General features: G+C 49.4%; 1 protein-coding gene across 1 annotated transcript; it reads left to right on the top strand.

Annotated features, from left to right (window-relative positions):
* Positions 1 to 4,381: 4,381 nt before the first annotated feature.
* Positions 4,382 to 12,264, top strand: KIF20A (kinesin family member 20A; the record flags this gene model as incomplete). Its single annotated transcript, XM_084268504.1, has 18 exons — positions 4,382 to 4,540; positions 5,003 to 5,092; positions 5,221 to 5,340; positions 5,800 to 5,938; positions 6,030 to 6,217; positions 6,304 to 6,448; positions 7,142 to 7,342; positions 7,585 to 7,696; positions 7,795 to 7,866; positions 8,406 to 8,549; positions 8,635 to 8,800; positions 9,051 to 9,215; positions 9,832 to 9,971; positions 10,060 to 10,162; positions 10,368 to 10,575; positions 10,965 to 11,056; positions 11,346 to 11,483; positions 11,992 to 12,264. 18 exons carry the CDS (start codon positions 4,382 to 4,384, stop codon positions 12,262 to 12,264), a joined length of 2,655 nt encoding a protein of 884 aa, XP_084124630.1.
* Between the last annotated feature and the right edge of the window lie 160 nt (positions 12,265 to 12,424).

Genomic DNA, 12,424 nt, shown 5'->3' on the forward strand with positions numbered 1-12,424 from the left:
CCTGGAATCAGGAAATCTTTCTTACTGATCGCTGAACAAAATGCCCTAAGCAGCATTTCCAGCCCGAGCACCACCCCACTGAGGCCACGTTTTCAAGCCAGGCCTCTCAGGTGTGCCACAGGTCAATGCCTCTGCTGCACACCTGTACTTCTCCTGTGTCTCCTTGATCATTTTCTTCAACTCCTCCACTCGCTCCGCAGTCAGTTTCCTCACAATAACATCTTCCACAGTTTCCACAACTTCTCCCTTCTCACCACGTTTTCTCCTACAGAGCAAGAGAAAAACAAAACAGTTCAGAAAAACCCAGGTCTCCTTTCATAAGGAGAATGGCTGCTGTCATTCTTGACACAAACACGTCCCAAAAAACCAATACCCACCTCTTCCAGCTTCTCTTAATGGTACTGGACAGCACAATGTTCCAATCTTAAACACATCCAGTTTTAAAGACTTGGAGACTAGATCAAAGATGCAAACCCACTGCAAATTCTCACCCCCATCATTCAGCTTCAGAGAAGCTTCTTACTATCCACAAGGACACATCTGGTTTTCTTCCTTGATGTCTACTACATACCTTGTCTTTGCAACCCCAGTGCTGAAGATCATGCAGCACCATCACAACCAAACACTCACTTTAAACATCTTGCCTTTAATTTAATCTGATGCAAAGTCTCAAAGCACAATGCCTGGATTTAGAAGTGAAAAATATCTGAGACCACAAAGCTGTAGGTGACAGCACTGATAAAAACCCCAAGAAACCGCTGCAAAACAGAGAACACTTGGCCTTCTCACTCTTGCTTTCTTTTCTACCCTCATACTGAAGGACAGCTTTATCTGTAAAGCTTCTGATCAATAAGACCAGTATGTTGTGGCTTGTTCCAGCTGAATACATGTTTGGTTTTGCCACATGAAGTCTCCAGATGCACAATGTAACTCCTACACATGAAGCTGTGGCAAAGAGGCCCCAGTTGCCAGTCACTGTGAAGACAGTAGCAGCGTATGGAAGACACTAATGAGTATGGAGTGACCTGTTTTAGAACCAGGTAATATGACATATTCCATTCTTATAAAAAAAGGAGGCAAGATAAGGAGATATTGGAAGCACATTCTAATACTTTGGGCTTGCCTGTCTCTGCCCTCTGCCATGCTTTGATCCCTGTGTTCACCCATGCCAGCTACTGCAACTGAACTTCCTCACTCCTGTATGCTCCTTTTGGGAGGAGCGCTATCAAGCCCTTTGCTGTAGGAAATGGCAAGCCCCTCCAAAATTGCTGCAGACTCCACTTGCTTCAGGCTTTGTACTCACTTGGGGGTCTCCGTCGTCTCCAAGAGCTCTGAATACTGAGATGCACAGTGCTACGAAGAAACAAAGAAAGTCAGAGGATGCCAGAGTCAGCTGTGCCTATCAATGAAACCTAAGGGGCACTTATTCCTACTTCCTTTGGAAGTCTCACATGTAACCAATGTATCTGATAGTCTTCCCCCAGGGCTATAATTCTGTGTAGCTCAAAGTGAGGAAGTGTATTCACTTTTACTCCAGCACTGGCCAGGCTGATCTTCAAAACAAAGCTAAAGAACAGATACTCTCAGCTGGCTGTTCAGAAATCAAAGCAAACAAGAATGATTAGGGAAAATGTAGCTGGAATGCCTCTCTCTGTGATAAGGAACAAAAATACTTCAACGGAGAAGACAAAATAACATCTCAAGGCCAGTTTCACAGCTTAACAGGAACAGTAAGCAACATAAAATCCTCAACAACTTCTCCCTTGATTCTCTTAATCCCCTTTAGTCCCTTACACAGCAGAAATCCCAGGTGCTTGCCCAAATAGCAGGACACACCAAAATACATGAGCAGTCACAAATTCCTGGTGAAGAACCTTCTCTTTAGGTTTGCTTTGAATCTGCCTCCTGGAAGTCTGGTTAATAGCCTCTCCACCTTTTACAGGACGAAGCACTGAACTGAAGAATTAATCCTCATTCATTCTCAACATGGTACTTCTGATTGTGCAGGTACCTGTTGTATTCCTGTTATTCATCTCTGTTTTAAGTAAAGGGCTTTGCCTTACCTAGCCATCTCTTCTAGGAAGGCTGTTTTGTGTCTTGGGTCATCCCCATCTTTTCCTTAACTTGATGCAACTATACTCTAAGCTCAAATTTAATTTCAGAAACAGGGAAAAGTATTTAATCTGATTTAAATAAAGTTGATTTTTAAAAAGTTAATTTCCCTGTCTTTTTTTTTTAAAGCAAGGAATACATTCTCTTAAGCAGCTGTCTCATATATCCCATGCAGAACTCATTTTTTTCCCAAGACTCAAACGTCAGTATCTTACCTTTTGGGAAAACCAGTCAGGTGGGCGTCCTGGCTCTGCAAAAGGTTTGATAGCTCTGCTGACTGACACCCTAAGGGAGAGAAATGGAGAATCACTGCCCTCTTAATTTTATCATAGAATCATAGAATGAGTATGAGTTTTCATTCTGGCTTTTTGAGGCTTCAAAGTTTGGAAGAGACCTTTATTGGTCATCTAGTCCAACCCCCCTGCATTAAGCAGATCAGGTTGCTCAGAGCCCCATGAAGCTTCAACTTGAGTATCTCCAGGGATGAGGCCTCCACTACGTCTCTGGGCAGCCTGTTCCAGTGGCCTACCACCCTCATATTGAAGAGTATTTTCCAAATATCCAACCTAAATCTCCCCTTTTCAAGTTTAAAACCGTTACCCCTTGTCCTACAGCTCCATGCCCTTGTGAACAGTTCTTCCTCAGCTTTCTGACAGGCACCTTTCAGGTACTGGAAGGCTGCTCTAAACAGGACGAGCTCGCCAAGGAGTCGCTGTGTTTGGGAATTATTCAAGTACAGCCTTTGGATTTAAAAAGACTTTTCTGCTCCTTATAAACCCTGGCCTCACTCGCTCGCTTTGCAAAGCGAGTGTCCATCTTCTGGGGGCACCAGCACATTTCCATGGAAACCTTGATTTGGCGAGGATGAGAGGGCAGCAAAACAGCTACAGGGAAGGTGTTTGCAGATACCCTTCCTACCGTAACTCAGCCCCTCCCAACCCACGAACATGCCCCTCTCTGTTCACACCACCACATCTCTTCACACGGTGCCAGGTCCTGCCACCGCACACCTCTCCTACCCCCCCCCACCCCCCCCGCCAAGAGCCCCCCCTCCGGTGTGAGCACAGACAGCCGAGCTGCCGAAGCGGCACCGGGACGCCACACAGCCCAGCCCAGCCCAGCCCTGCCCCGGGGCTCCGGTGCCGCCCCGGGGCTCCGCTGCCTGCGCCCCGCTCCCTTACCAGTTCTGGTCCCCGCTCCGCATGACGGACGAGGCCAGGCAGAGCTTCTCGCGGATGGACCAGGGCTCGGTGGGGCCGGCGCTCAGCAGCTTGTGCTCTGCCGGGAGAGGGGAAGGAGTGCGGGGACCCGCACGGACACGCCAGCCGCCCCCGGGGGGTCCCATTCCGGAGCCCCGCCCCCTGACCCGGAAACCCCGCCCCCCTGACCCGCAGTCCCCCCCCCGACCGCACCATCCCCAGCCCCGCCCCTCGCGGCCGCTCGCTCCGCCCCTCCCTTCGGAACCGTTTGATGCCCCACGGGCCGTTTCCCCGACCCCTTCCCGCCCCAGTCCCGCTACGGCGGGCCTCCGCTCCCTCCCCACCACCCGCTCGCCCGCTCCCCGCCGCCTCTCCCCGCCAGGCCCCGCACTCACTGCCCGTCCCCGCCGCCATCGTCCCCGCCCGGCCCGCGGGAGACAGGGCGGAGCCGCGCGCAAAGCCCGCCGGGAAATGCGCGCGCCCCCTTGGCCGTTCGCGGGCTCGCGGGTGGCCGAGCCCTCGGGCCCCGCCCTTTCAGCCTCGCGACGGGCGCTGATTGGCGGACGCGCCGGCGCGGGTCCTCATTGGCGGAGAGAGCTGGCGGCGAGGTTTGAAACCTCAACAGTAGCAGCTGCGCGGACGCGAGGTGCGTGTGGGGCTGCGGTGTCGGAGCGGGGTCGGGGCTGTGCGGGGAGCCGGTGGGGGGTTCTGTGTCCGCTGCCGTGAGAAGGTGTGTGTGAGCGGGGAGCGGTGCTGCGGTCCCGTGCGTGGGCAGCCCGGTGGGGTGGTCCCGTGTGCTGCGTCCGTCGGGCCCCTCGCGGTGCGTGTGGGGTGCGTGTGTGTGTCCTGTGCGGTGATGCGGGGGGCACACGGCGGGTGTGTAGGCGCTGTGCGGGCTGTGCGTGTGCCGCGGCCGGGACGGGAGGGGAGGGCCGGCATAGCCCCCTGCCCGGCTTTGCGGGGGCAGTTGGGCTGCGCGGTGGGGAGCAAGGCTTGCGCTCCTGCGAGGCCGCTGCAACACCGCCCTGCCCTCACCCTACCCTTCTCCCGCAGGAGCTGTGCGAGACGCCATGGCGCAAGCGCTGGCCTCCCCAGGGCTGTTCTCTGATGAGGATGTTGCTGTTTCGCCCGTCCTCGAGTCCACAGCGACAGGGTTTGGGATGGATGTGCGCAAGGACCTGCTGTCCGAGTTCTCGGCCATCTCCCCAAACCTGGAGAGCTCCCAGCAGGTGAGGCTACAGCTCTTCTGTCACCACTGGGGCGGGATTTTGATCTGTCGCTGCTGTCCCCCTGCACAGAGGTGATGTGCGGTGCCTTCCGAGGAGGCTACAACAGAATGTTGCGCTGGGGGGAGCAGTTCTTGTTACCAGCAGTGTACTGTGAAGGATACAGTCAGCAAGCGCCTCTTACCGTGATTCCTCGGTGTGGGGCTTGGTCTGGGGGCTGGAGTCGGTGTCAGGTCTTCAAGTCGTTGGTCTAACTCATTCCATGAACGAAATAAATGGTGTTGTGCCTGGAAAAGCTTTGCAGAGTTGGCATCTCTGGGGATTTTGGGCCCTGAGAGTTCTCCATTAGTTACTGAGCACTAGCTGGGGTAGCCATGCGTGTTCCATGCTGTGGTTCCTGTTCTGATGGATGGTTCAGTACTGACTCTGCCTATGGTATTTAACCTGGGTTGTTTTTTTTTGCAGGCTGTAGCTGAAGACAATAATGGAAAACTAAAGGTTTATCTGAGAGTTCGACCTCTGAAACCTACAGAATTGGAAAAAGGGGAAGACCAGGTGAGACCAAATGAAGGAGTCTCTGAGCTGGTTGTCTGAGTGTCTGCAGGGAGACACTATTATCCTTTGCTGTCTATGCTATGGCCTCTTGGAAGCCATCACAATGATGGCTTTTGTGTGTTCTTTAGGGCTGTGTCTGCATTGAGAATTCAGAGACCCTTCTCCTAAAAGCCCCTAAGGACTCCTTCACCATGCGGATCACAGAACGTGGAGTGGGACAAGCAGCACACAGATTCTCTTTCACCCGGGTAGGTAACTGGGACAGACAGTCCATCTGGAAATGTTTCTAGCTTAAACCAGCCTTACAGCTTCAGAAGTTGGCTTACTAACACACACAGATTCCAGAACTATGTCATCTTGCCCAATCCTCTCTGTTTACAATTTTTTCTGCTGCAGTTCCTTTAGGTTTTTTTTTTTTTTCTTTTTAAGCTGATCCTGACAATTTTTTGGCAGCAAATGCCAGGCTTGTTTTGCTTTGTTCATACAGCTCTAAACACACTGTAGTGATACCAGATGTTGTTGGATTAAGTAAGTGAATACCTTGTTTTCACAGGGAGCTTGGACTGGAATTACTGGTGGGTCTGTTGCTCATGATGTGGGGCTAGTGGAGGGAATGAAGGACTACTTAACATCACCTGAACCACTATCAGCAGTCAAAACATAGGAAAGATCTTCATAAGACCATTTTTCATGTGTCTCATTTGCAGATCTTTGGACCAGATGTGGGGCAGAAATCGTTCTTTGAAGAGACAATGAAGCAAGTGGTAAAGGATGTACTGAATGGGCAGAACTGGCTGGTTTATACTTATGGCATCACCAACTCAGGGAAGACTCACACTATTCAGGGTAAGGAAAGAACTAGTGTTAGCAACCTGCTGAGGGAGTTCTCTGCTTCTGTGTGTGAATCCTCAACTTGCTGCTGCTGTTCTTGCTTCAGGGAGCAACAAAGATGGGGGGATTCTGCCCCGGTCCTTAGCAGTCATCTTCAACAGCGTGGGGGACCGGCTGTACCAAGCCGTGGATCTGAAGCCTTCCCTCTCCAATGAGGTGGTGTGGCTGGACAGCAGGCAGGTGCGACAGGAAGAGATCAAGAAGCAGACCATGCTGCGGGGTGGTCTCTGGGAGGTAAGCATGCAGCTTCTAGGAGGCTTAATACAGACAGGGAGAGGATGGGGGAGCATACATGCTCATGTTCTTTTTTTTCTTTCCAGGAGGAGCTGTTAACGCCAATGAAGAGGAGTCAGAGTTCTGAATCTCAGCTCCGGGCCACTACCAGTGGCAGTTTTGACAGTGGAGTTGCTGGCCTCTCTTCATCTAGCCAACTCACCACCCATTCAGATGTCAGCCAGGCAGAAGGTATGTCTGGAAGCCTGTTGTGTGCTACCTGCTGCTTGTTGGAGGATGGGGGAAGAACGGGTGATGGCTATTTGGAAGCTGTGTTGTGGGTAAGGGAGCAAAGATGCTGTTGTCTCATAGTTTTCCCTTTAAAAGATGAGAACGTTGGGGCTGAGGGACTTTGTACATATATCTTGCGAACATAAAGAGAACTCTCCCCTGCATAGTAACCTCAGACCTTGGGGAAAAAAAAAGTTCCTTGTTATCCACTTCAAGAGATGTGGTTATTCAGCAGCTGAATGCCACATGATGGGGGAAGCTAGAAAGAGGGGTGCCGAAGTGACATGTTGCAGTGAGCGCTTGCACCCAGACTTTCAAACCTAGGAGCTACTAGCAGATTGGGTATCCAAAAGCATGGAGGAATTAAAGTAACCAGAAGAGTTGTGGGGAGCTTATGTTTGAGAGATCCTACACTTCTGCAGCCAAGACCAAGTGTCTAAATCCCTACTCGGGAGGATGCTGTTGAAGGGCATCTCGGGCTGCCTGACTGGGGACAGGCACTGGTGTAGGCCCAGATCTATCCAAAAAGATTTGACTCTAGGTGAGTGTTTTTGCTGAAGAAAGATATCTCAGTCTATAGCAAAACCATTCAGGTTGGACCTGGAAAAAACATGGAATTCTGTGTTTTACCTTTCTTTTTTTTTCCCCCCTCAGAACTGGGCCCTCACTGGGCTGACTTGGACCGTGTTTCACTCACCCACGCAGGAGATGTGCAGTTCTCCATCTGGGTCTCCTTCTTTGAGATTTACAATGAGTTAATCTACGACCTGTTAGAACCAGTTTTACCTGGCCAGAAGCGCAAGAGGCAGACACTGCGGCTCTGTGAAGACCAGACTGGAAACCCCTATGTGAAAGGTAAATTTACCTGACAGATCGTCTTAGTGGCTTGCTAAGGAGACTTGAGGACTAGAGGGGCTGGTGGCTTTAGCAGTGTTGTGTTGGGGAGCATGATGTCTTCCATGGCCTTCCAGAGGTTTCAGACGTCTTGGTTACATCTGTTCACATCAATGAAATCCATCACTGAAGCTGGGGCTGCAGTAGTTAATTTTCTGCCAGTCTCCTAACTGCCTTGCTCAACTGCATGCTTGCTTTTCCAGATCTGAACTGGATTAATGTCCAGGATGCTGATGAGGCCTGGAAACTCCTGAAACTGGGTCGGAAAAACCAGAGTTTTGCTAGCACCCACATGAACCAGAACTCCAGTCGCAGGTCTGAAGTGGGAGGGGGTTGTTTAGGCAGGCATACAATCCTGAGAGGCTTTTCAAGGTTGCATTTCCCTTTTAAAATACCTGTGTGTTTCTTTACAGTCACAGTGTCTTCTCCATTCGGATTCTGCACTTGCAAAGAGGTGGCAGTGAAATTGTTCCAAAAATCAGCGAGTAAGTTTCATGCTCTCTGGGGTTTAGGGATGTTCTCTTTAGACTGAACTTTCCTGTCTCTCTGTGGATCTGGGGTGTGGGAAGTATCTTGTGGAGTGTCTTGCTGAAATTACTTAGGAAGAGTAAATGTTCCCACTCTTTAAGTCTTGGAACTGATGGAAGAGTTTGAGAGGAGTACTTCAAAATACAATTTAAGGTAGTTCTTAGGCTTTCTGAATGAAGGTAAATGTGTGTAACCCTGCCCTTGCTGCAGGGCTGATCCGAGTGCTGCAGATGCCTGTTCCTGGGATTTAGTTATCTGGAAATGGTTTGTCTTGCTACTCAGGAAGTGGCTGTCTTGAGGATCTTTGAACCTGACATGGCAAAGCTCATAGTGGTGGTATCTTGTGGGTAGGCCTTTCTGTCCAGCAACAGCTTGTGTACCCCGAGCGAGCTTTCTGTGCCATTCTGCTTCTGGGGAAGCTGGGAAGGTGATTGCAGAGTATCTGAATTGTAACCCTGGCTAGAACAGGAATGTGAATGCCATCTGTTTCCTTCAGGTTATCGCTGTGTGACCTCGCGGGGTCAGAGCGCTGCAAAGACCAGAGAAGCGGGGACCGGATGAAAGAAGCCAACAACATCAATACCTCCCTCCACACGCTGGGTCGCTGCATTGCTGCTCTCCGCCAGAACCAGCAGTCCAAGTGAGTATCCAGAGCTCTGTAGGAGATTCATGGGCAGGCTGTTTGGCTTTCCTTTCAGTGGGCTCACTCTCATCTCTCCCCACAGATCGAAGCAGACCATGGTTCCCTTCCGGGACAGCAAGCTAACCCGTGTGTTCCAAGGCTTTTTCACTGGCCACGGGTGCTCGTGCATGATTGTGAACATTAACCAGTGTGCCTCTACGTATGATGAAACTCTGCATGTAGCCAAGTTCTCAGCCATTGCCAGCCAGGTAAGCCTCACACAGCAGGATCGTGGCATGATCGGGATATATCCTGCTTCCATGGGAACAGGCCCCTTGCTGTTACAAGGTGGGGGAATGCTGGCAAGCCTTCCCCATGATTCTTCAGTGGATTATTACCTTTACGGTACTTCTAGACTCTGCTAAACTGAAAGGGCTGACAGGTTGCAGAGAAATGCCATGTTGAAAGACTTAACTTCCAGGATTTGTGGACTAGTAGTGATGGCCTTTTCCCCTTCAGCTTGTTCAGGTACCTCCCACAAAGCTGGGACTCCCATCCATCCAATCAATCATCAAAGAACACCACAGGCGAACCAGCCAGGGTGCAGAGGCAGTGGCAGAGAAAGAAGTGGAATCGGAAGAGGACAGTGATGATGAGGCAGATGTCTCTGTGTATGAGAAGGAGGTGAGCTTGTTTTGGTTTACTACCTTTGTGGATACAGGGGCAAGAATATGACTGTTAGGCTTGGTCCTGGGAGGTGGGCAGGCACTGTACCAAAAGATGACAGAACCTCAGAAGGATATGGGACCAGGAAACTGGGAATCCATGAGGAAAATATTCCAGTTGGTCTAAATCTGAAACACTTGTCATCTGTGGGAAAGAGGTCAGGTGCAGACCTATAATCCCCACTCTGCAAGGGAAATCTAGGTACCAGGAAAACATGCAAAATGGCTAAGCTGAGGGAAAATAATGAAGTTTCCTGGTTACTCAAAGCAGGCAGCTGGAATAGCTGAAAGATTGAGATGGAAGTAATATACCTACAGGGACTTAAGTTTTAATGTGTCAAGGCAGCAAATGCAGGTGCAGCCTGGAGCAGTGCAGCAGGGGAAGCTACTCTGGAGATGGCTCCATCTGGAGTGCAGTGTTTAAGTCCTCTAAAGGGAGAGGAATGGAGAGCAAACCATCTCTTTCCAAGTGACTAAAAGAATCTTAAACCTCCAGCCTACAGATATGAGATCACCTAGTTTATTCTAGGTTTTGGTTCTGTGTGGGGTGTGCAATGGAGTCTGTGTCCTTGCAGGACTTGCTGCGTATAGTGGAAGCTGCACGAGAGCTGCTGTTGCAAGAGCGGCAGGAGAAGCTGCAGCTAGAAATGCGCCTCCGTGAAGAGATCTGCAATGAGATGCTGGAGCACATGCAGCAGAAGGAGCAATGGTGCAGGTACAACTCGTGCTCATCTCCCTCTCTTTATTTTTCAGGTGAGCTATAGTACCACAAACTGACACATAGTTGTTTGCTCTCTTTGTAGCCAACACCTGGATGCTCAGAAGGAGATGCTGGAGGAACTGTATGAGGATAAACTGAGGAACCTGAAAGAGTCACTGACTGACTATTACCACGAGGAGATTCAGGTTTGTTCAGGGCAATGAAATGACGTCAGGAAAGTGGCAGTGGGTTTGGAGAGGGCTTGAGGGACTCAAGTCCAGGAAGATGACTTGTTCAAACTGAAAAAATTTGCTCTTTGCGGTATTTTTGTGATCGTCACAACTTTACCTTAATGTCTACTGCTCTATGTAGTTCATCTTGTTGAATATTTGAACCAATTTGCTTTCTAAGGAGCGTGATGAGAAGATTGAGGAGCTCCAAAGTGCTCTGCAGGAGGCAAGGCAAAAATTGGAGAACATGGATACTAAGCAAAAGGATTCTGAGCAAGGTTTGCGTCGATCAAAGCGAGTGGCTACCTCATGCTCTCTGCAACAGGAGCTGGCACATACTAAAGCTGAACTGGAGCAATGTCAAATGGAGTTAAATACTGCAACAGCAGGTAAGGCAGCAATGTGCAGGTAGAACTCTGCCCAAGCAATCCTTGCAGAGGGGTAGAGAGACTTTGCTTTCAGTAGCATGTGTTGGATGTGAACACCCTGAAACCCCTATGCTTGAATTGTAGGTGACAGGAGTAATGTGCTTGGGTGGACAGGGTTTCACTTTGTTTTCACGTGAAAATGGACTTTGGGGCAGGATTGGCTCCCTGTTCAAGTTCTAAAGTCCCTTTGTGTAACTGAAAGGGAGAAACCTGGAAAGTTTGTGTGTATCCACACTCAAAAGCTTTTCCTAGCTTGCCTATGGCAGCTTGTCTCAAGAGAAGTCCTGACTTCAGAAAACCTGAAGGCTTGTGAATATGCTGTTGCTCACTAATCTTTTGTCTGTTCCTAGAGTTGCGCAAGTACCAGAAATTAGTGGAGCCACCTCCCTCTGCCAGACCCATGACTGCAGATGTAGACAAGAAGCTGGAAGATGGACAGAAGGTAATTCCATCTGTGTTGAAGGAATGCTTGCAGGGCAAAGTGGCTGCCCATTTAAATGATGTTCAGAGCTGCTGTTTCCAGGTTTTTAAACCAATGGTTAAAGATGAAAACATGCCTGTTGAAAACAAACTCTTACTCGAGATGTGGATGATGCTGGTATCTGTGATTCCAGTGTAGCTCACTCGGAGGGGGATCCTCCTCAGTACCTGAATGTCTGAATTACCCTGGAGCAGCTTTGTTGGTAGAATGTTGTCAAAGCTGGTTGTTGACTTAAATCTTTCTCCTGTAGAATGTCAGGTTGCTGCGTTTGGAATTACAAAGACTTGGGGAGTCCCTTCAGTCTGCAGAGAGGGCGTGTTGCCACAGTACAAGTGCAGGGAAACTTCGAGAAGCCCTCTGTACATGTGATGACATTCTGGCTAGACAGGTAATGTGTCTGTTGTATGTTGCACAGGGGGATTTAGTCTATGTACTCTGTAATCAGCAGAATAACCAAGTTCTTGCAGCTGCAAATACAAATGTCTTATTATTTAGATATACTCTGTTTATTACACTAAGGGAGCTATATTGCTAATGTTTTCAATGTCTGAGTCAGACTGTATATTTAACTCTCCAAAGGAGACCCAAATTGTTTCTGTTCAGTTAACTTGCAGCCTGCACTTAAAGCATAAGAATTTGGGGTTCTCATTTCCTTATCCACTTCGCTCTGCCACAGTTGCTATGGCAGCACTTTCGCAGCAGGACAGCTTCAGCTTTTTCCTAGCCTTACTGGTCTTATGTTTTTACTGAACTACTACAGTATTGACAGTAGAAGCTTTTACACAAGATCTTATTTAACACCCTGGCTAGGGCATTTTGGCAAAGGCAATTTCTCCTCTTCAGTTCACAGTATGTGGGGACTTGGGCAATGTGTCATATTGCTTTCTCTTGCTCAGGACCAAACACTGGCAGAACTGCAGAACAACATGATGCTGGTGAAACTAGACCTGCGGAAGAAAGCAGCTTGTATCGCTGAGCAGTACCACACTGTGCAGAAGCTCCAGGCTCCTCCAACATCTACCTTAAAGAAACGGTTCTGTGCCAACAGGGAAAACCTACAACCCCATCAACCTCCTGGTAAAAAGCCCTTCATGCACAACCTGCTGACACGTTCAGCTACCCGCCCTGTTGCTGGCAGAGGGTGGCAGCTTCGTTCACTTGCTCTATGACTTTTCACGAGGCGATTCCTGCCCTGCTATTACTGGAACAGGTGGCAGATCCAATATCTAAACATCTTTTTTCTTTGTGCGCTTGTTTATTGTTATTGTAGCTGCTTAAGAGCTTCTGTAAACATTTTTGGATATGTATGGTTAAACTTTTAATGGATAC

This window comes from Gallinula chloropus (assembly GCF_964237585.1).
Source record: "Gallinula chloropus genome assembly, chromosome: 10".
In the NCBI taxonomy this organism is placed as follows: Eukaryota; Metazoa; Chordata; class Aves; order Gruiformes; family Rallidae; genus Gallinula; species Gallinula chloropus.